General features: G+C 42.8%; 1 protein-coding gene across 3 annotated transcripts in view; it reads left to right on the top strand.

The window, feature by feature from the left end:
* MVB12B (multivesicular body subunit 12B) overlaps positions 1 to 23674 on the top strand; it is a 340289-nt gene that overhangs the window by 22053 nt on the left and 294562 nt on the right. For all 3 annotated transcript variants that reach the window (XM_029612225.1, XM_029612223.1, XM_029612222.1), the window contains exon 2: positions 22906 to 23022. In XM_029612225.1, coding sequence (XP_029468085.1) covers positions 22912 to 23022 — 111 coding nt within the window. In that variant the 5' untranslated portion in view covers positions 22906 to 22911. The remainder of the gene's footprint in view (positions 1 to 22905; positions 23023 to 23674) is intronic.

Raw genomic sequence — 23674 nt, 5'->3', positions numbered from 1 at the left:
GTTTTATCTTAGGAGTTACCGCCCAGGAAAGAGATCTAGGTGTGATAGTGGATAATACATTGAATTTGTCGGCTCACTGTGCCGTGGCATCAAAAAAGCAAATTGAATGTTAGGAATTATTAGGAAGGGAATGCAAATAAAATGATAGTTATCATAATGCCTCTGTATCGCTCCATGGTGAGACCACATCCTGAATACTGTCTGCAGTTCTGGTTGCTGCATCTCAAAAAAGGTATAGTTGCACTGGAAAAAGTGTAGAGAAGGGCGACCAAAATAAGGGGTATGGAATGACTGCTCTATGAGGAAAAGCTAAGGAAATTAGGGCTGTTCAGTTTGGAAAAGAGACAACTGAGGGGAGATATGATAGAGGTCTACAAAATCATGAAAGAACTTGACCAAGTTAATGTTAATCAGTTATTTATGCTCTCTCATAATAGAAGGATTAGGGGGCACTCCATTAAGTTAACAAGTAGCTCATTTCAATCAAATCAAAAGAAATTCTTTTTCACTCAGCGCATAGTTAAGCTCTGGAATTCATTGCCAGAGGATGTGGTTACAGCTGTTAATGTAACTGAGTTTAAAAAGGTTTGGATAAGTTCCTAGAAGAAAAATCCATAAACTACTGTTAACTAACAAGCAATAGTAGCTTGAGATTTATTTAATATTTTGGGTACTTGCCAGATACTTGATGACTTAGATTGGCCCTGTTGGAAACAGGATACTGGGCATGATGGACCCTTGGTCTGACCCAATATGGCATATCTTATGTTTTTTTTTAAATAAGCAAACAAAAACTTAAGCCGAGCGAGCTAGCACAGAGAGAAATTTTTCATTGCTGGTACAGAGAGATTAGGGCTGAGCAACCCAAGTTAAATTCAAAGAGGAAGTCCTGAGCTCTGCTAGCAAAAACTTTGTGATAGCCCACAGCGGATTATTGTTTAAAAAAAAAAAAAAACAACCCAAAAAATAACTTTCATTCAACACACATTTTAATTCTGAATTCTTTTGCTACTAGGGTTTAGGGCAGTGGTTCCCAAGCCCTGTCCTGGGGACCCCCCAGCCAGTCGGATTTTCAGGATATCCACAATGAATATGCATGGGAGAAAATTTGCATGCACTGAAAATCCGACTGGCTGGGGATTCCTCAGGACAGGGTTGGGAACCACTGGTTTAGGGTTTGCAGCCTCCTCTGTTCTGGTCATCCAGGTTTAAGGTTTTTTGGCCCACTGTGAAATCTGTGTTGAGAGCAATTTTCTAAGGTGGTCAGCAATTGGCTTAGGTGGTCAGTGTCCCTTTAACTTAGCTGTGAGAATCATACTATTGTGAGAGAGTGCAATTGTGAAGCTTGACTGATATGCATCACTCTCTTGTTTTGGGGGTATACATTTGGTCTGTGTTGGGAGGGGAGGACAGGGGGAAATGAAAGGCCTCCGAGATCACTCCAGGCAGACAAATTTTTGTAAACCAATTAAGGGCAAGCTTCATCTGTCCCTTTTTGGATAGAGAAGATAGTTACATTAGTTAAAAATTAAATAAATAGAGCTACAGTAAACCATATGGCATATGCCCAAAATGCTCTTCATCAAAGCTAGCATGAAACAGAGCGATGCCCTCCTCCGTAATGAAGTGATTTATGGGAAAGTTGCTGGGGGAAAATTGGAAGCCTGCATGAGTTCCCGGGTTCTCGCAGCTTTTTTTCTGCAAACTTTTTAAGCAACTGTGAATTGTTTTTTTTTTTTTTTTTTCTGTTTAGCTTTTCATTTTCAAGCGCTAATTTCTACAGGTGCGGCTTGGCTACATTTCTAAATGCTATTCAAATGAATACATGATTTAAAATATTCGACTGAGACTGTGGTGCTGTGAGGCAATATTGATACACCAGTTGGGAGGGAGAAGCCACTCCTTCTGTGTCCCTGTTCTTGGATGGCCGCTGACCCCTTCTTGGCATGATTCGAGAGTTTCTCACACAGCACAGACTTGCTCATGGAGGCCTCTGCAGGTTTTGAAGAGTTACTGGTGAAGGCAGACTTACCTGGAAAATAACAGAGGTGATAGCGTCTTCGCTTTTCACCTGAAGATGGTATATTGTATTATAGCAGTTCAGAGTAGCTTTCCCATTGACTTTGTTTTAATTTTTGACATGACGTACATTCATTGTTCACTGGGTTTTGTTTTGACAGATGTCATATTCCTAGATCTTTTTTTTTCACCTTAACTGCTTTTTAATCTCTCTGCCAGTCATGACTCATTTTCTGAAGGATGGGTGGTCATTATGCAGCAACTCGCAATGATGTGACTTCATCCATAGGTTTTAAGACCAAACAGGATGATGTTCAATTGTGTGTTCTTACTTTCTCACTAGACCAGTGGTTCTCAACCTTTTTCCCATCGTGACACACCTGACAGGCCACGCTCATATGTGTGACACACTTCTCATTACAATTCACAGCGGAAATAAAAAATAAAGGTCCAGTATTATTTTTATTGTTAAGAATGACACAAGGAAAAGATCCGTGTTCTGTCTGAACAGAAATTGCATAAATAGTAAACATCGCACACTAAAACAGCACCAATTTCCAGCACTTAAACAGTAACCACCTTACCTAAGAAAAGGCAACACTGAAAATATTACACAAGGCCTTAAGACACCAATACATCTCCTATCAGGAAAACGGACCAAGTCAGGCTGCTATAGAGCCCTGTACGTAAACTACACGCCAGCAGAAAACCTCACCTGAATCACATGTGCTGACCCTCACCTAACAAAGAATAAAGAGACCAAAACGCACACCTAGAAGCATGCAGACAAAAACTGAATTGGAAACCGCAACAAGCCAGAGTCTCTGTATGCAGTGTAACAAAGGAAAAAAAAGAAACATCACCCATCCTTATAAAACAAATCAAGAAATATAAAATCAGTAGCAGTAAAACCATTCCAACAAAAAGAACAGATTATTTCAAAACAGCTGATGAATGGAATATCCAATAATTAAAAACTCATATAAAAAATTTCTAGATACCAATAAAATATTTCAAAATAGCAGACACAAAGACCCAGTAATGAAAAATAATCAGGATTAAAAAAATCTTTTGCTCTGCATACCTGGGAACGTTTGATATCCAGGTGCCCTGAGATTGTTTTGAATTAGCAGGAGGGAGGGATGGTTTGCTTGCAACTTTCTCCTCCTCGCTCTCTCTCACTGGCTCTCAATCGCTCACATATACTCATGCTTTTTTTCTCTCATTTACAGGTCAATACAGTAAAGTGCGGCTGCGGTTACCCTGCTCCTAACCCGCTTTCTTCTCACTTTTCGGCCGCGTTAGTCCAACCCGTGATACACTATCCCCTTTAACCCATTCTTACCGCCTCTTTAAATCACTGGGTAACCCCTTCCGCCCGCGGCATGTATATTAGATGTAAACGATCGAATTAGCTATTCCCTCCCATACAGTAACGCGCGCCCCGACTATCGCTTTTTTTAACCTGCCGTTTTGCCGCGCGTTTAAACTGCTAACTTACCACCTACCCTTACCCCTGCGTTAGAGGCAGGGGTAAGGGTAGGCGGCAAACTTTCCCCCAGCCCCCGCTCACCTGCCCTGGCTGCGTCCATGGGTGCTGGTCTCCGGGGCAGCCCCAGTCCTCTCCCCTCCTCCCGAAGCAACGAAAGCGGAAAAAATCGAAAAATCGAAAAAAAAAAAAGCGAAAAAAAAAAGTAGCAACGAAGCGACTTACTTTTCTTGCAGCCCTCCTCCGGAGACGGACATCAGCGGAGACGGACCGCGGCTCCTCTGCCTCCCGGAGGCAGCTGCCGGCGAAGATGGATGCCTGCACGGGCAAAAGCGGCCCCTGTGCGTGCAATTGGGGCCGCTCAAGGCGTGACATCATGACGTTTGGCGTCACGACATATGACGTCACGTCTTGAGCGGCCAAATTGCATGCACAGGGGGCCGCTTTCGCCCGTGCAGGCGTCCATCTTTGCCGGCGGGGCCACTTTCGCTGCCGGCTGCCCCCCGGGAGGCAGGGGAGCCGCGGTCCGTCTCCGCCGATGTCCGTCTCCGGAGGACGGCTGCAAGAAAAGTAAATCGCTTCGTTGCTTTACATTTTACATGTCGTTTCACCAGTCCTCTCTCCCCACCTCCCTGCGCCTTGCTTCGGGAGTAGGGGAGAGAGGACTGGCAATCCCGAGCGTAGGAGAACCGTCCACTTCCTGGTACTTGACATTTGAAATGACAGATACCAGCGTGTCCGTGAAGCGTTAGGCCAGCGCATCCAGGATACTGTATAGCACTCTATACAGTAAAATGGGTTGCGCGGGCCTAACGCTTCACGGACGCTTCTTGGACGTAGCTTGCATTTGCAAGCTATTTACATACAGGATCGCGCGGTAGGTGAGCTGCACTGTGCGTGCGGCAACCGCGGGTGCGCCCGGCACTAACGCAGCTCTTCCTACCGCTCCTTACTGTATCGGCCTGTTATATAGGTTCTTACATTTACACACATGCTGTCTGTCTTCATGCTTACACACACAGGCTTTCAATCACACACATACATGCTGTCTTTTTCTTTTTTATTATTTATTTAATTTTCTCAAAATTTACAAAGTCACATATATTTTGTACAGCAACAAAGAAACAGTTTAACAAAAAAGACATTTTTCTACAAGCAGAAATCTTTATCATTTTTACCTAGACCCCAAATTTCTGGGAGTAGGTATTAGGAGACAGAAATAAAGGAGCAAATTAGAAAGGAAAATCTTATTCTTATAGAAACAGCCTAACATGCATCTACCCATATTTAATTAAATTTTACTCTTGGGTTATGGGACTTACTTGAGGAGAGGAGGCTAGGAGCACCCTTTTTCGAGAATCTAAGAACATCTTTAGCTGTTCGGGGAAAAATATATATAAACTTAATTATTTAATTTCAATTTACATTTACAAGGAAATTTTAATTGGAATGTTGCTCCTAATAATTGGGCTTTTTGTCGCAATGATAAGCCTTTCCTCCTCTCCTGAGTGCATTTGGCTAGGTCTGGGAATATCTGAATGAACTTACCATGAAAATTAACCCTTAAATTTTGGAAATAGCTACACATTACAAACTGAGGTCTGGTTCGTAAATGAAGGAAATTAATAGGGTAACTCTCTCTACTACGATCTCGCTTGTAGAGGATTCTAAAAATTGTTTTAGATTTTGCAACTCTAACTGATGTTGTTGTTCATTACTTCCTCTTGCACTTTGAAAAGGCAAGAAGTGTACCCTATTAAATGATGGTAAATTTTCTAAAGGTATTTTCAAGACCTCCATTAGATATCTCTTTAACGTGACTCTGGGCTGTTCACCAATAATTTGGGGGAAATTGAGAAGCCTAAGATTAAGACGTCTTAGGCGATTTTCCATATACTCTATTTTCTTATTTAACATCTGTTGTTCCTGTATGATTGTGGGTTGAACTTCCAGCCCTTTTTTAGCTCCATCTTCCAGCCCTTGAATTCAGATTTTTTGCTCTTCCAATTTAGTATTACATTCTTGTGAAAAATTGTCCACCTTTTGTGCACTTGCTGCTATTTGTTGGGAACATTTTTTTACTTCAGTCCTAAGCTGTGCCACGAGTTCCCCATAAGGAGTCTAGTGTCACGACTGTTGGTTTAGGAAACAAATTCTCCACTTCAATTTGAGGCGAAGAAACTTGTACCGTAGTGACCGCATTCTCCTGATTCATTGCTGAATTTGAACTCTCAAATTCCCTGGTTTTACCCTCTGGAAGCCTAACAGAGCCCTCCGGCTCGTTGGATACCTAAATCATATCTGGGATATTTTGTGAGGTTGTCGATGATAATTTCCTCAGGATTGGGGGGGCTTAAGGTGACATCCCCAGGTGAGGCGGAGGCTCCTTCTCCCTGTTTTTTTCTTTTACACACATGCTCTCTCTCTTTCTCTCATTTACACACAGGCTCTCAATCACGTACTCACATGCTCCCTCACCTAAACCAGCTCTCAGTCACACACAGACACACATGCTCTCTCTCTTACTTACACATACAGGCTCTTAATCATACATACACATGATCTCTCTCACACACACACAAAGGATCTCAATCATACACACATACTCTTTCACACAAACAGGTTTTCAATCATACACTTACATTCATGCTCTCAATCACACACATACTCTCTTTCACATATACAGGCTCTCAATCATTCACATACATGCTATCTCAACTCACTCTCACACACACACATACACAAAGTATCTCAAACACAAATGCTTACTCATTCACTCATTCTCCCCCCCCCCCTCCCGGAACTAGAGACAGCAGCCTCCTCCCAACCCTAAAGGCAGCATCAACCTCCTTCATTTTCAGCCCTCATGGAGAAAGGAGTCCCATCGGCCACGGAGGCTGATATGTTGTTCCTCATTTTACTCCAAGCTGCGCTGCTCATCCTTCAGGCCGCGCCTCTCTTCTTTGCTTCGGGCCGATGCTGCCCGCACTAGCATGGTCTCTTCTTCCCGCGCATGCACCTGCTGCTCACCACTTCCTCTTCTGGGGCGCGGGAAGAAGAGAGCATGCTGGTGCCGCTGACTCCAGCTCTCCTGCAGCGTTATGCCCGAGCAATCAGCATTTTAAGCCCGGGTGGAGGACCTATTTCACTTGGGTAGGGGGAGTGACTGGGTCAGTGGGGGGATCGGGAAGTGTGGCGACACACCTGCGTGTTCTTGGCGACACACCAGTTGGGAACCGCTGCACTAGACAGTATACGTCTTGGAGTCTGATTTGGAATAAGAACATGTTTTGTTTGGAATTAATTCATGTGATTAAAAATTCAGAACACTGCAGCCAGTGCGTGCTTTTGTAGGGAGAAGATTCCATAGCCGCGCAAAACACCTATAGGGTAAAGATTGTGGATAAAGAAAAATGCTATGGGAAAGTTTCGCAAAAGTATTTTGTGAAACTTTGGCCTGCTTGGCTCGTGATTAGTGAAGAGTCTGGTCCATATAGTAGGCCAGTGACACAAGTTTGTCATTGCAACTGTCAGTCTCTAAAGCACAAGCCCTCTGTTGGGAGGCAGATCTTTTGAGAAATCATACCAGAAAACAAGTGAATGCTTTGAAACGGTAGCTGTTAATTTCACAGCAGTGATGAGGCACCCTGAGTTGTGAGTAGTTATCTGGGTTTGTACTGTAGTGTTGTACATGTCATGTTTTTTTAAATCAACTTGTGCTATAGTCCTGAGCTACGTGCCAGAAAGATTGGACAAAAGGCTTTAGCCTTCTTCTTTTTGGCTAAGATCTGTCTAAGCTATGAGCTGAGGATGGTGTCTTCTTGGCATTTTGGCTAAGATTGTGAACCTGTACAATGAAGGGGATTATTGCCCTGCTACCTAACCCCCACTGAGGAGGTGACTGTGTTAGGACCATTGCAGAAGAAAGAGGATTAAACTTCCAGCTAAAATGAACAACTACCCCCCATCCCCCACCATCACCATCTGACTTTGTGTTTCTATTAAAAAAATGTCCTGTTTTTATAATGCAGAGTTGGAATTTTCATATTGATACAGAAAAGAATTTGTTCTTTGGCTGCAATGCATTATGGGACTGAGTGGTCGCCTAACTTGAAAGGTATTGTAGCCTATATAGATCTCCTGTTTTTATTGAATCAGTATAACTCTTCACTATGGATGTGCAGCCAAAATTTTCATTTTTTTTGTTCATTTTCGGGTTTTCCCATTGATTTAATTTTTTTGTTTAATTTTCTTTTCTGTTTAGAGCTCACTAAATTGAAATATTATGCACCATTTTGATTGTGTGCATGTAATTTTTTTTTTTTTTTTTAGTACTTGCTAAAAACTGAAAATGAAAAAAACAAATGCAGATCTCTATTCTCCACAGATATTTCAGGAGCTTGTGAAACCATCGAATGGTTGTTTCAAAGTTACATTAGCAAATTTATTATGTTTATATAATACTGTGTTTTGTTTTAAAACACTTCAGATTAGCAAAAATAAAAGACTGAGAAGGAGTTAAATAGTTGAGCCTCATCATTTTTTTTACTTGAGAAATACAAATATTTAATGCACCCGCAAAGGGAGCAATAAAGGGTGAGAGATTTTCAGCTTGTCCCGACTAGGAACTCAGATTTGACTTTTTGTGTATTATAGAAAAATATTTACTCAATGTACTAACAAAGCAAAGGAACTGTATTTTACATCATTTCAACAGGTTCTCACTGGAGAAACCTACACCTCAAAATATAGAAATGATGCCGAAAGACCTTTAAGCCAATATCCCAGTTCTCAAGCTGGCAGAGATTTTATGTACCGTACTTAAAAAAACCACCCCTTTTGAGCAGCACCAGCAACTCTGAAATAGAGCTGCATATTCCTCTGTGGCTACCTAGCAGCAAAGAAGCCAGTCAGTCCAATCAGTTGAATGCATGTTGGGAACTGGCCTGTGGTTAGAAGCAAAGTTTGATTCAGCTAGTGAACATTTTTATCCCAGTGCAGCCCGGACTTGATGCATAGGGAGAAGCAGATTTATCAAAGTCTTGCTCTGAGTGGGGGAAAAAAAAAAGTGTTCCAGTAGTATATCAGCATTTATCCTGTCGAAAATACTGCAATATTTTCATTAGGTAAGTCTCAAGCAACTTTTACACCACTGCAAAATTTTGATAAATGTAGGTTTATTTTGTTTATTTTCTTGATTGACTGCCATTCCCCTTCAGTATCATGGTGGTTTATAGTTTAAATATAATAAATTCACATTAAAACTAAATAACAGTCTGTAATGTTAGATATTTTCTAATTCTGTGCCTAAAAATATAAAAATATGCCACTGGAGCTTCACATTGTTGACAAAGACAACAATATCAAAATTAGGGTTTCTCACTGGCTTCAGTCCTGGCAATGAAAATCTGGCCCTGGTTTTAGCTCATTGAATACATGGAAGTAGTACTGCTTTGCTTAGGAAATCAGAGCTTCACGTCAATAGAGAAAAACCAAAGCTGCATCAAAGTGTTGGCTGTGGGAAAGAATGCAGCTAGCTGGGACACTTAAACTAAAATGCATGATTCAAGTGCTAGGTGTTTTTTACTTTTATACTTTTTCAACATTTTTGCTGTCATGCACCCATGAAATTAACTGCAAAGTTTCCTTGTCGAGTTTGCATTTCTTGTCACAGCTATTTCAGCATTAATCTGGAGACCTTTACCTTCTGTCTCAGCAGCAGAACACAGTTAACCAAGCCCCTAAACTTTGGCCAGCCTAAATATCTAATTACTCCTAAGGGCACTTAAAATTCAGCAAACAGAATATGCCCTATTGAGCACTCTTCAGTACAGTACCTTTAGTGTACTGGGAAACATAATGACTTTGTCATGGACAGTGGGTTTGTAGCTGTGTCCCATACAAAGGGCTTCTGTTACTATTAACAAAGTGGCCCCTCCCTATCCAGACTGTTAGACTCCAACAAAAACATCCTTGTACTGTGTTATTTGGCACTTCAATTTGGCAGTTTTAAAGATGCATTTTCAACTCCCCTCTTCCCTTCCCAAGCTCTTCCAAGGATGAATGGAGTCCTCATCTTCCATGCTGGAGCTCACTACATGACCTATCCTCTAGTCTACAAAGAAGTGCAGTGTGGAGGAACTACTGAATCACAGTGTTGAAGGGTTAATAGCAGGGGCAGTAAGCGTGCTGTTTGGAAGCCCTGGTTTTGTACTTGGTGCTTACAAGTGCTTGCAATAGGTGTTCTTGCTTTCCAAATACTGAAATCCTACCAAGGGGTAAGGTAATAAAGTATGGATGTGCTATATCCTAAGAATTTTTCTGCATTGTGGCCAAAGTTAATGATGGCGTTAATAAGATGCAGTCACTGTTCTTTCTAATTTTTTTGTAGGCTGTTTGTGCAGTTTGGTGTACAAATTTGGCACAGTTTTTTGGAACACCATTCTATTTTTCTTTTCTTGTGCGTACTGTATTTTCCTGTTTGCAATTATTTCTACACACACTTACTCTCTCACACTTTACAGGGAACAATAGATGCATTAGAATGTAGCTCTAGGAATGCTTGTTAAACGATATAATTTGTATAAAGGTAAATAAGCTGGGACAGCCCAGTGACTCAATGGTACTGCTGCCACTCGGAGTTTGATTCCTGGTCCAGGACTCAGGTCCCTGGGTCGGTCAGGGCTAGGGGAATAATGTCTCATCCATCACAACACCTACTGGCTGGATTCAGCATTCTTCTACCCCATAAGGTCCATCGCCTCAATGACTGGGCTAAAGTAAGTGGCAGGCTACTGCCTAGGTAGATTGCAAATTAAGGCACATGGTTCCATAACGCAACATGACTGCTGGTTCTGACTGAGTTGGAGGTCAAGGGGGATGTGACTAAGGTTACAGCTATTTCAAAGGAAGCACAGTAACTTATCTTCTTATCAGTTTTTCATATGGAGGCAGCAGCTGGTGATGTCCAGCAGTAAATCTGGAGTACCAAATTTGTATTTTTGGGGATTCTTTTGCATCCTCCTTAATGTTTTGCGCTGCTGTGCTTCATTACTGGGGGGGGGGGGGGGAGGGGAGAGAGAGGCCAGAAAGTGGCAGGCTTGCTGCATCCTGTTGTTTTGTGGTTCGGAGTGAGTGAGGAGAGGAGTTAGGTGTGATAATGGAGGTTTATTCAGGAACTAAACCTGCACATGTTACTTACAGGGTCAAAGAGCATTATAGAGGACCAAATCCCTCTCCCACCGCCCCCACAAAGATTATATACTGTTAGCTAGTAAACACTTAACAGCCACCTAGCCACCTGCGCTCAACACTGTAAGCCAATTTTGAGGTAAGTGCCTCTTAGTGTAAGAAAAAGTTTAACTTATACAAGTTTGAATGAGAAGAAGGAAACATGGCAAATGACAGAAGGCGAAATGATCTGAAAGAGGTAGCTCCTGCAAGTTATATGCCTACAAGCAGGCCGATACAGTAAGGGCGCGTAAGAAAAAGTGTGGCAGTGCCGGGCGCCCGCTCGTTTGCCGCGCGCACAGTCCGGATCACATACCGCTCAATACAGTATTTAAATGGCATGCAAATGCAAGCCGCGTCCAAGAAGCGTCCATGAAGCGCAATCCATTTTACTGTATAGGTGCCTATACAGTAGGGGTAACTGCGGCCGCGCTTTACAGTATCAGCCTGTAAGTGCCTGGAGGTGCCAAAGTCCCAGGCAGATCTCTGGGTCAGGACAGTTCTGCATTTTCCACTATAGAAAGTATTCCTTAAACTTGCATAATCTAGCCTTAAAATGTTGAGCACAAAATATATTCCTCTTTGATTTTGTTGCGTATTGAGACAGCACAGGAGTTGCATGTTTGACCATTGCCTTGATTGGGTGAGTTATTTCAGTTGTTCTGACAAATTCTATGCTCATCTCTGATCTTCTGAATTCAATTGGCATGGCAAAAATTTTATATTTTGGCAGAAACAGCGCAAAAAAACGGATTATGCTTTGTGTTTGTGTTTAAACTCTTTTGTGATGGATGCAGCTAGTTTCTTTTAAGATACTGGCAGAGGATGTTGTGTCTCTAATTTTCACTTACCGTTGCAAATATTTGCTGTTGCACGACCAATGCTGATGATAATTTGTAGAATTCTGAATTCTCAAGCTGGGTGTGCAAATCTGATAATAATGGGGGCAAACTTTCATGCTACCTGCAAGTCCAGGGGAGTGCTTTTTGCCTGTGGTCTTTACACCAGTTTTCAAAGAAAAAAAGCATGTACTTTTGAAAATGGCTCCCAGAAAAATGTATCTGTAGAGATTTGCAACTTCTTTTTAATACCAACCCCTATGCAGATATTTTTTCTGATCAAAACTGCACATGTAGTTTTGAAAATCCAAACCTATGCACACAGTTTTCTCCCCCAACTTAACCCTGCCCTAGGAATGTCTCCATGAGGATGTGGGTTAAAGTACCTTCTTTGTGGAACTATGTGCATCCTTTTATCTGCATTAAGCGTTTGTGGGCATGGGCACTTAGGCCAAGGCGAGATCGATCTAACCTCCAGGGTGGAACCCTATAGGTCCCCACCATCAGCAGGCGGACTCGGATGAGGCAGAGGCCCAACTGGAGCTTAACCTGTACCAGACAATGTTCCCCTCGGGTTGAGCCTTCGGGTGCCAGAGCTTGCATATCTTAGGTGGAGGCCTTTCTGGTGGAGAACATATAGAAAGACATGATTTAATGGAACACAGTCAACACGGATTTACCCAAGGGAAGTCTTGCCTAACAAATCTTCATTTTTTTGAAGGGGTTAATAAACATGTGGATAAAGGTGAACCAGTAGATATAGTGTATTTGGATTTTCAGAAGGCATTTGACAAAGTCCCTCATGAGAGGCTTCTAAGCAAACTAAAAAGCCATGGGAAAGGAGGTGATGTCCTTTTGTGGATTACAAACTGGTTAAAAGACAGGAAACAGAGAGTAGGATTAAATGGTCTATTTTCTCAGTGGAAAAGGGTAAACAGTGGAGTGCCTCAGGGATCTGTACTTGAACTGGTGCTTTTCAATATATATATATAAATGATCTGGAAAGTAATACGACGAGTGAGGTTATCAAATTTGAGGATGATACAAAATTATTCAGAGTAGTTAAATCACAAGCAGACCGTGATACATTAAAGGAGGACCTTGCAAGACTGAAAGATTGGGCATTCAAATGGCAGATGAAATTTAATGTGGACAAATGCAAGGTGTTGCATATAGGGAAAAATAACCCTTGCTGTAGTTACACGATGTTAGGTTCTATATTAGGAGCTACCACCCAGGAAAAAGATCTAGGCATCATAGTGGATAATACTTTAAAATCGTCGGCTCGGTGTGCTGCAGCAGTCAAAAAAGCAAATAATGTTAGGAATTATTAGGAAGGGAATGGTTAATAAAACAGAAAATGTCATAATGCCTCTATATCTCTCCATGGTGAGACCACACCTTGAATACTGTGTACAAATCTGGTCGCCACATCTCAAAAAAGATATAGTTGTGATGGAGAAGGTACAGAGAAGGGCACCCAAAATGATAAAGGGGATGGAACAGCTCCCCTATGAGGAAAGGCTGAAGAGGTTAGGACTGTTCAGCTTTGAGAAGAGACGGCTGAGGGGGGGATATGATAGAGGTCTTTAAGATCATGAGAGGTCTTGAACAAGTAGATGTGACTCGGTTATTTACACTTTCGAATAACAGAAGGACTAGGGGGCATTCCATGAAGTTAGCAAGTAGCACATTTAAGACTAATCGGAGAAAATTCTTTTTCACTCAATGCACAATAAAGCTCTGGAATTTGTTGCCAGAGGATGTGATTAGTACAGTTAGTGTAGCTGGGTTCAAAAAAGGTTTGGATAAGTTCTTGGAGGAGAAGTCCTTTAACAGCTATTAATCAAGTTTACTTAGGGAATAGCCACTGCTATTAATTGTATCATTAGCATGGGATCTTCTTACTGTTTGGATAATTGCCAGGTTCTTGTGGCCTGGTTTTGGCCTCTGTTGGAAACAGGATGCTGGGCTTGATGGACCCTTGGTCTAACCCAGCATGGCAATTTCTTATGTTCTTATGGGTTGGCGCAGGAGAAGATGAGGCAAATCCAAAGGCAGCCTATGGTCGGAGGCAGGCGGTGGTCAGGGGGATCCAGAAGTCAGGCAGTGGTAAGTGGCAAATGAGAATATTCAGGAGTCAGACTGAGATCAATACCAGGTATCCGTCTGTAGGGCAGGAGGAGAGGTTAGGCAAGGCAGGAAAGCAAGGAACAGAGCAAGCAGGGGAGGAACACACAGAAGAACTGATGAGGCCCACTGGACCTGAAGATATGGAATGCAGGAATTGGAGGACAAGGAACGCTGAGGCAACTCACACTACAGAAATGTAGGGAGACCTGTTGCCGAGGCAAGGAAGTCTAGGACTGGAAGTATTTTATAGGCCTAGCTGCATGACGTCATCGGCTCATACCATGGGGCTTTTTATGCCGTGCGCCTTTTAAATTTGTCATTGTTGGCCACGCATGTGCCTAAGGGAAGCATGTTGGCAGGCAGATGGCGGTGTAGAGCCATGAGAGAAGCTGGCAGTGCCTCACTGTGAAGAAGAGTAGGACCTGGAGCAGAAAAGAGTGGCATCTAGCTGCAAGGGCATCTTACCGTGCTCAGGGCCTGGACTGAGAGGTGAGAGTGGCAGTTCGCGGGATTAGCCTGCGGACCGCCGAACACAACAACAGGATGGGTAATTTTCAGGCACCCCATTTCTTCTGTTGATATTCAGGACTGAATTAGCCATGTTCTATGGTAGTGCAACCCTGGTGTCACTGGATGGACCTGTCTCCAAGCTATTAGAGCTTTCAGCTCTGTTGGGCATGCACAAGAGTCGTCAGCATAGCTCCTCAGTCTATTTTTGTGTACACTTTGCACTGACAGTATATTTTGTCTCTCAAGTTTTCTTGAGTGTCGTCACTTCTATTTTCTAAAATTTTTTTCTCTTCACCTTGCTCTGTGAGCCCCAAAACAAGATTTTTCAGTGCTATTTTCCAAAAAAAAAAGAAAATGTCAGAGAGCCACCAGCGGTTTCAGGGCTTGCTTATGCAGCCAAGTTATGTCTTTGTTGGATGGTCACAACCGCTGCAACCTATGCCTGGGTCCAGACCATGATCTGGCTAATTGCCAACCCTGTGGCTGAAGGTCAAGTCCCTTTGACGACAGCTCTCCCTCAACCTCGGGGAGCAGCAAGAATAAATCTCCTGACACCAGTGACTCCAGGAATCATATATTGAGGTGTGTCGGAGGAAAGGAACCAGAAGCCCCCAAAATCAAAACATGGAGAAGGGTTGATGCAATATTGTCTGAAAGTCTCCTCGACGTGCTTGGTGTTGAGCCACCTGATGCATTGTCCTATGCACTCTGCGTTGAAGAGGTCAAAGCAGGATATGCTGTCTCGGTCAATGCAGATGTGCTGAAGGTGTCTGGCTCCAGCGCATCGACATACTCTGGAGATAACCACTGGACCTCTTTGAAGCCAATTCTATCCTCCGGAGCCTTCGACACAAAAGAAATTTCACTTGAAGCATTTGACTTCGATGCATGTGACTTCCAAACCGGCTTCAATGTCTTCAACTCACCCTACACCTATAGAACTGGACTGGGCGCAACCATTGGTACCTATCCTGCTAATGTTCACCAGCTCCAATAATGATCCTGACCCATACCCTTTTGTGGTTCTTTCTGGTACTGTAACATCTCCTTATCTAACTTTTATAGCACCTATCTGTCTAGATAAACAAGTGTAAGACTGAAGCATAAATGTCATGCTAGTAATTATAAAGTTTGCCTATGATCAAAAATCAAAACAACTTAGGAGAACAAGAATAATGATTTCTTTAAAAAAAGTGTTTCAGTGCCTCTTCACAGCTTTTCCAAGTCATGTCTGTAATGGGGGTTGTTAGCACTTCAACACCCATCTTCACCACAGTCCACAACGTCTAGGAGGTCACGGCATCAGAACTACATTTCTCAGTACTTCCCGCACATCCAGGGTTTAGAGGCTGCAAGGGACATTCGTTTTGCATTTCCTATGCAAAGCTACACAGCTTTGTCCCTTCATCAGGGTGATCCATCCCTTCACCTGCCGTCACCTATCACCAGGGCACTGCTTATGCCACAACTCCTGTCTTAAGGTCTCCAGCTTCAGATTCTGGACCTGTTGTGTTCGCTTCTTCCCTTGTCATCTGTGGGAGGGAAATCCGTTCTGGTTTTGGAAGAAGATGCCCCTGTATTAATCCTGGGGCAACGTTCCCAACAGGCGATGGAGCAGATTATCAATAATGTCTGCTCTTTCTTCGCGTCTCACTTCCCTGTACCGGAGCCTTTTAGTTTTTCACCCATCTATCCAATTGTTCCAACCTCGCTGGAGAAGGTCAGGGGCACCACTTTGGTCCTCTTCCCCCTGCTCAGATCACTGCTCCTTCTCCTCTGGGGGTCAGAAGCATGCTACACCTCCATTTCCATCTCCGCAAAGCCCATGTAGATTGTCTTCTCCTACATGATCATTGCCTGCTTCACCAGGGGAGACCCCCTTCAAGCTCTATGGGCAATCCTTAGGATCCCCGCCCTGGAGTTGCTAGATCACTCTTTCCCACCTGATGATTTGACATATTCCTGTTTCATGGAAAACATGAGAACATGCTTAAAGTGGAAGTTTGGAAGGTTCCAGACCTATGAACAGAGGTCCTTGGTATATTTAAGATCATCGACATTGTCAAAACTCAGATTTTCCCAACTATAAAGTATTGGATGCCATCTTGCTAAAAATGTGGGAGACCCCTTTCACAGGGCCTACAATAGCCCAGAAACTGGACCTCAAATTCTGTATGAAAAAGGCTCCTGGATATGGAGTCATCCAACTTCCCCAGAACTTGGCAGTCATAGAATCGGCTATGAAGAGAGCTAAGAAAGCCAGTCTCCACTTAAACACTCTGCCTGGGAAGAATAACCACTTCCTGGATGAATTCGGGAAGAAGTTGTTCCAGGGGTGCATGTTAATGGCCCAAATAACACAGCATCAGTTCTGTATTATCCAGTATATTTAATAGTGTGTCCAGAATCTGATACCGTTTCTGTGGGTTGAGTAGGGAGAATCCATCATTCCTGCCCCTATTCATGACCTGGAAGAGGTTGTGCTTTATCTACTGCGTTCAGTATATGAGGCCTTTGACACCTCAACCCATACCTCGGCGGCTTCCATAGGTGCTCGCTGCATGGCCGGGCTACAGGCAAGTGCCATTCGCAAAAATATCCATGGAAAACTGGCTGATGATCCATGCCTTGGGGACAACCTCTTCGGAGAAAAACTCTGGGAAACCGTGACTCAAATTAAAGAACAGAATGTGGCTATGCAGTCCTTATCAACCTCAGAGGATGCTCCACCTATCTCCAGATGGCCCTACTACCTGTACAGAAAGCCGTTCTACCCTAGGAATCCTTTCAGACTGTACCAGCAATACCTTCTTTCCTCTCTGTTGCAGGTCAGACAGACCTCTTAGGACTAAGCCTCCCATCCTTGCCTCAGGGAGCATCGCCAACAGAAGAAGCCACAGCTGTCAAAGCCGGTGCCCAATTTTTGACGTTCTCATCCCCTGCTCAGACTTCTCGAATGGGAAGGAGAATACGTTTCTTTCTTGCAGCTTGTGGAACACGGATATCACTTCAACTTCATTTTGAGGCCACCAGCCCCACGTCTATTGATTTCTTTTGCCGACCCATCCTAAACTTCTCTTCTGTATCTTGAGGTTCAACAACTGCTTCAACAGAATGTGATTCAGGAGGAACCCATGCCCGAAATCCAGAATGAGTTCTACTTGCAGTACTTCTTAGATGGGTGTTGCAGATGGCCTGGGACTTTCTGATTCCTCATCTACTTCAATACTTTTAAGAAATGGAGCATGACTAAATCTCAGGGGAACACAGGAGATATTGTAGGATCACATTACGTGGTGCTTCAGAATCTGTAGATGGATGAATATTGATCATCTTAAAATTTTGAAAATTTTGTCTGGGCTTCTATTGAGCATTCACTGTTGAAGGGAAAGTGGCTGGTAAAGAAGGGGTCAAGCAATGTAGAAAGGTTGAATGTTCCGTACAAAGTGACATAGTACATGTACACTCCTGATAAATTCTGAGCCTAATAATTGGGGATGTGAGAGAATTCAAGGTCAGACTTAACCCAGGCAAATTTCAGCCTGCTTTTGCATTCCAAGGAATTGTTTTATTCCCCCCCCCCTACCCCCCAGATTTGCAGAGGGAAATCTTTCTTTATTTATGGGCAGGTTTAGGGGAAGATTCAAATTAAATGCAGAGGTGATTTGTATGGCTCGGTATTGATAAAATCTGTAGTGAGATTTTGCTTTTTTCTAAATATCCAAAGTGTGCTTTTTGAATCCACTTTGGGTTTTCGCAAAGTTTCAGTAAAATTTAGATATGTTTATGGGTTTATCTAATTGTTTGAACCAACTTGGAAGAAAATTGCATGTCTCTACTGAAAATGTGAATGAGCGCCAGGTTCCTCAACATAAAATCAGTAGGTTACCCATTCATTGTACATAAAGAATAATAATAATTCAGTTAACCAATATCTTAAATTTCCACATTTTATATTTACTATCAGGCCGATACAGTACAGTGCGCTCCGACGCTAGTGTCCCTAGCGCCTCCTTTTCCCCGTTTCTACCGCGCCACCTAATTTGAATACTGCATTGCGCGCACCGGCGAGGGGCCGGTGCGTGCGCCAGGAGAGCGGGCATTCGTCCGCTCTCCCCTGGACTTTACTGAATCGGCCTGTATATGATTAGTCAGAACTGGAAAAAATCCAGTCTGCAGATTGCCCAGGTGACTAAAATTCAGTGCTTGCTGCCAGACAGAGAAGTCAAGTTGAGGATGAGAGAAGCAGTGTTGGCTTTCCAGAATGTAGAAAGCAGCAGCAGATTGGGGGCAAGGAGCAGCATTGGGGCCCAGACTTGGGTTGGTGGAACAGCTGCTGAGTGGGAACAAGCATTGGCAGCCTTGATCCAGAAGGAGGGGCTAGAGCCTTAAAAAGAGTTTAGGGAAAAAAGAGCAATGACATTTCCCCCTCTACCTCTTGTCTAAGAATTTTGGCTGGCACCTAAAACTGTTTCCACCCTTGAAATGAGTTGCAGTGTATCTTATTTTGGAAACCTGAGGTAGAAGACTTCTTCAGTGACACTATTAGTACAGTAGAGCAGTAATCAGATTTATAAAGCTTGCAAACTTGAAACTATAGAGCTGATTCTGTACAGTTTTCCTGACTGATGTTATATGTAATGCTACTCAGTAATGTAGTGAGTATTTTTTTGTGGCCTGCATCTTAGTGCTCATTTAACCTGGCTTTCCTATCTATGTTATAGTAAAGGAACATATAGGAGTGCTAAGCATTGATAGTGTGCTGCTAATTTCTTACCAGGGGGCCTCTCACTAGCTCCACTTCACCGGTGAGACACTTCGTTATCATAAAATAAATTTAGCAAGGGACTCCTGGGAGCCCTTGAGATTCCCTTCTGGCACATGACTGCTGCAAAGCTTTTCCTAGCTATGGAAACCAGAGGTCATTTGAGGACAATTATGATACTGCCTGTGGGGTTTTCGCTGTACTTGTGGGACTGCAAATTCATTTTCAAAGGGGAAAGCTTCGTCAAAGCATACATGTAATAATATTATCCCATGTGTTCCTCAAATCTGGCATGTATTGTAGGGTGGCAAGAAGGAAACCATTACTCGAAAGCTCACCTTGAATCCTATTTGAAGTGCGCAAAGGAACACTCAGGGGACGCAATAGCCATGTGGCAAAAGGTTTTGTGGTCTGACAAAAATAAATAGAACTTTTTGGCCAGAATGCAAAAAGTTATGTTTGGCGCAATATAGCACATCAGCCAGAGAATACCATCTGTACTGAAGACGTGGTGGTGGCATTATCATGATATGGAGATGTTTTTCATCAGCAGGAGTTGGGAGATTTGTCAGAATACAAGGGACAATGAATGAATAAATTACAGAAAAGTCTTTGAGGAAAACTTGCTGCCTTCTGCAAGAGAGCGGAAAGAACATAAGACATGCCATACTGGGTCAGTCCAAGGATCCATCAAGCCCAGCATCCTGTTTCCAATCCAAGTTACAAATACCTGGCAAGTACCCAAACATTAAGTAGATCCCAAGCTGCTATTCTTTATTGATAAATAACAGGCTATGGATTTTTAGGAACTTACCCAAACCCAGTTACACTAACTGCAATACCTACATTATCTGGCAATGAATTCCAGAGCTTAATTATGCATTGAATGAAAAAATGTTTTCTCTGATTTGTTTTAAATGGGCTACTTGCTAACTTCATGGAGTGCCCCCTAGTACTTTGAGAGAGTAAATAACCGATTTACATTTACCTGTTCAAGTCCTTTCATGATTTTGTATAACTCTATCATATCCCCCCTTAGCTGTCTCGTCTCCAAGCTGAATACTCCTAACCTCTTTAGTCTTTCCTCATAGGGAAGCCATTCCATGCCTTTTTATCATTTTGGCTGCCCTTCTTTGTACTTTCTCCAGTGCAGCTATATCTTTTTTTGAGATGTAGTGTCCAGAATTGCACACAGTATTCAAGCGGTCTCACCATGGAGCGATACAGAGGCATTATGATATCCATCGTTTTATTTACCATTCCTTTCCTAATAATTCCTAACATTCTGTTTGCTTTTTTGATCACCACAGCACACTGAGCCAACAATTTCAATGTATTATCCATTATGATGCCAAGATCTCTCCTGAGTGGTAACTCCTAAGATAGAACTTAACATTGAGTCACTACATCAAGGGTTATTTTCCCCTATATGCATCTCTTTGCACTTACCCATGTTAAATTTCATCTGCAGTTTGGAAGCTCAAGCTTCCAGTTTTGCCTGGTCCTCATGCAATTTATCACACTCAGCTTGAGATTTAACTACTCTGCATAATTTTGTGTCATCCGCAAATTTGATCACTTAACTTGACGTACCCCTTTCCAGATCATTTATAAATATATTAAAAAGCACCAGTCCATGTACAGATCCCTGAGGCACTCCACTGTTTACCTTTTTCCACTGTGAAAACAGACCATTTAATCCTATTCTCTGTTTCCTGTCTTTTAACCAGCTTGTAATCTACAAAAGGACAACGCCTCCTAGCCCATGACTTTTTTAGTTTATTTAGAAGTTTCTCATCCGGGACTTTGTCAAACGCCTTCTGAAAATCCAAATTCATACCACAGGAGTGGCCAGAAGACAAGTTGCTGTATGCCTTTCCTTCATGATCCATGTTGGGCAGATTAGTCCGAAGGATCGAGTGCCACAGAGGGATGTTGCTCTTGTTTGTTCCAGATTGGCCCAGGAGACCGTGGTATGCAGATCTGCTGTAGCTCCTGGCGGAATTGCCCCTTCGGCTTCCAGCACATAGGGATCTGTTGCCGCAGGGTCCTATTCTTCATGAAGATCGACTCAATTTTGTCTGACGGTTTGGCCCTTGAAAGGGCTCGCTTGCTGAAATGTGGATACTCTGTGGTAGTGATTTCCATCTTGCTAAGTGCTAGAAAGGTCTCCACTTTTTTGGCCTATGTGTGGGTTTGGCAAGTGTTTGAGGTCTGGTGTGAGGATCGAGGTACACTTCCTTGTTTGGTTGAGATTCCACTCATTTTGGAATTTTTGCAGGATGGCTTGAATAAAGGCTTGGCACTTTAAAGGTACAAGTAGCGGCTCTTGCTTGTTTCAGAAGTCAGGTGAATGGTGGATCCCTGTCGGCTCATCTTGATGTGGCCCGTTTCCTGAAAGGAGTAAAACATCTTTGTCCTCCTTTGCAGTTTCTGGTGCCCTTATGGAGTCTTAATTTGGTATTGGTTTTCTTAGCAGGCCCTATTTTTGGACCTATGCGTAACCTGAACTTGCGGTTACTGACCTTGAGAACGGTGTTTATTGTGGCAATTTGTTCTGCGTGTAGGGTTTCCGAACTGCAGGCCTTATTTTGCCGGGAGCCATTTCTCCGGGTGACTCCAGGGGCAGTACAACTGCGTACTGTTCCTTCTTTTCTGCTGAAGGTGGTCACTGAATTTCATTTGAATCAGTTGATCTCCCTGCCCTCTCTGGACAAAGAGGAAAATGTTGAGGAGTATCATCTGCTGCAACCCTTGGATGTCAGGAGACACATTGCCCGGTATCTGGAGGTTACTAAGCCTTTACAAAAGACAGATCGCCTGTTTGTTCTTCACGGCATTACTAAGCAGGGAGAGCTGGCCTTGTGGGCTACCACAGCGCACTGGATTAAAGAAGTAGTCATGGCTGCATACATTGATGCTGGGAAGCCGTTATCTATTCAGGTCAGGGCTTATTCCACTAGAGCTCAAGCAGTGTCATGGGCGGAAGTGAAATTGTTGTGTCTCAACGACATTTGCTGAGCTGCGACGTGGTCCTTGTTACACACTTTTTCCAGGTATTATCGTCTGGATGTACAAGTCCAGGAGGACGCAGCCTTTGTACGTGCGGTTTTGACTGGACTGTGGGCAGCCTCCTGCTCTATTCGGCAGTAGCTTGGGTACATCCCACTTGTTCTGGGTTCATCTGACTGGACACTAAGAAATGAGAAATTGCTACTTACTTGATAATTTCCTTTTCTTTAGGACAGTCAGATGAATCTAGCTTCCCTCCCTTGGATGCGAATGGTTGCATTATGGTCCTCCATGGCTACGTGTTATAAGGATTACTAGTAAGTGTTCATGCAGTCCCTAGACTGGTGTTATTACATTCTTGTCTGAGCTCAGTGTTGTTTGTTGGCTGAGTATTGAAATGGTTATCTGCTTAATCAAGTTTTGCTAGTCTGTCCACAGTTGCTTTTGAAGAGAATACTGGCAGGCTGATATCACTGCAGGGGTATATATACTGTGACATCAGTTTGCTCTGTCTTCATCGGCTGGTAGGAATACATAACCCACTTGTTCTGGATTCATCTGTCTGTCCTAAAGAAAAGGAAATTATCAGGTTAGTAGTAATTTCTCATTTGCACACACAAAATATTTGTGGGTAAAGTGCTTTTGTTAATAAAGCATTTCTGTGTGTGAGCATCAGAAAAGTAAATCTTGCACAATGTGATTTGAAATTCCAGAGCTGTGTGCTGTGCACATGTGGCAGTTGGACATATTTCTTATCTAAAACAAACTTCCCTAGAAGTGTTAACAGTATGCCTGAGGTAATGTTTATATGGGAAATATTTGATTACATTTGACTTGGGGGTTTGTTTACTTGCTACTGGTGGAATGTGTGATTTTGAGTCTTCTCGTGTGGTCTTTTTCTGTTTCAGTCCGTGATGCCTGAAGTTAAAGATCTTTCTGATGCCTTGCCTGATCTATCGATGGATCCAATTACAGGAGTCGGGGTTGTTGCATCTCGAAATCGTGCACCAACAGGTTACAGTGTAGTAAGTGAAGAATTTTCTTTTCTTCTCCCTCCCTCCTATATTGATAATATACTAACTTCCTCTTGAACAAAGAGATACACAAGAGGGTATATGTTAGAGCATGTTTTCCAAACCTTGTCCTCGAGACACATCTGACTTGTGTGGTTTTCAGGATATCTATGATGAATATGCATAAAATAGATTTACATATATTGGAGACCCAGTGATTTGCAAATCAGTTTTATACATATTAATTATGGCTATCCAGAAAACTACGGCAAATAGGTGTGCCTCCAAGACTGGGTTGAATGCATTAAAGGATTTTGCTGTTTGGCTTGGTGCATTGTAAAGTATGAGGCCAATGGATTACCACCATTCAAAAAATTTTTCTGAAACCTTTAATGTAGTACTTGGACTGTGCTACTAGCTACAGTTCTTACAAATGTCTTGGGCCCCCCCAAAAATCCTATTGTTTTGGCTTGTAAAATGGAAAACAAAAGCCATAAGTGGTTTGTTTTTTGTTTGTTAACCCTTATATTCCCTATATTTCAAACTGACTCTGTTGGAGGTTTCAGTGACGATAGAGCGCATTGTAATTCTCCTTTGCTATTGGTTAGTGCAGTGCTATGCACTTCCAGTCCTTGAGGGCCACAAACTGGTCAGGATTTCAGGA

This window comes from Rhinatrema bivittatum, chromosome 8 (assembly GCF_901001135.1).
Source record: "Rhinatrema bivittatum chromosome 8, aRhiBiv1.1, whole genome shotgun sequence".
NCBI classification, from domain to species: domain Eukaryota; kingdom Metazoa; phylum Chordata; class Amphibia; order Gymnophiona; family Rhinatrematidae; genus Rhinatrema; species Rhinatrema bivittatum.
Note: the sequence above shows the minus strand (reverse complement) of the source record. Positions and strands in the feature narration are given on the sequence as shown.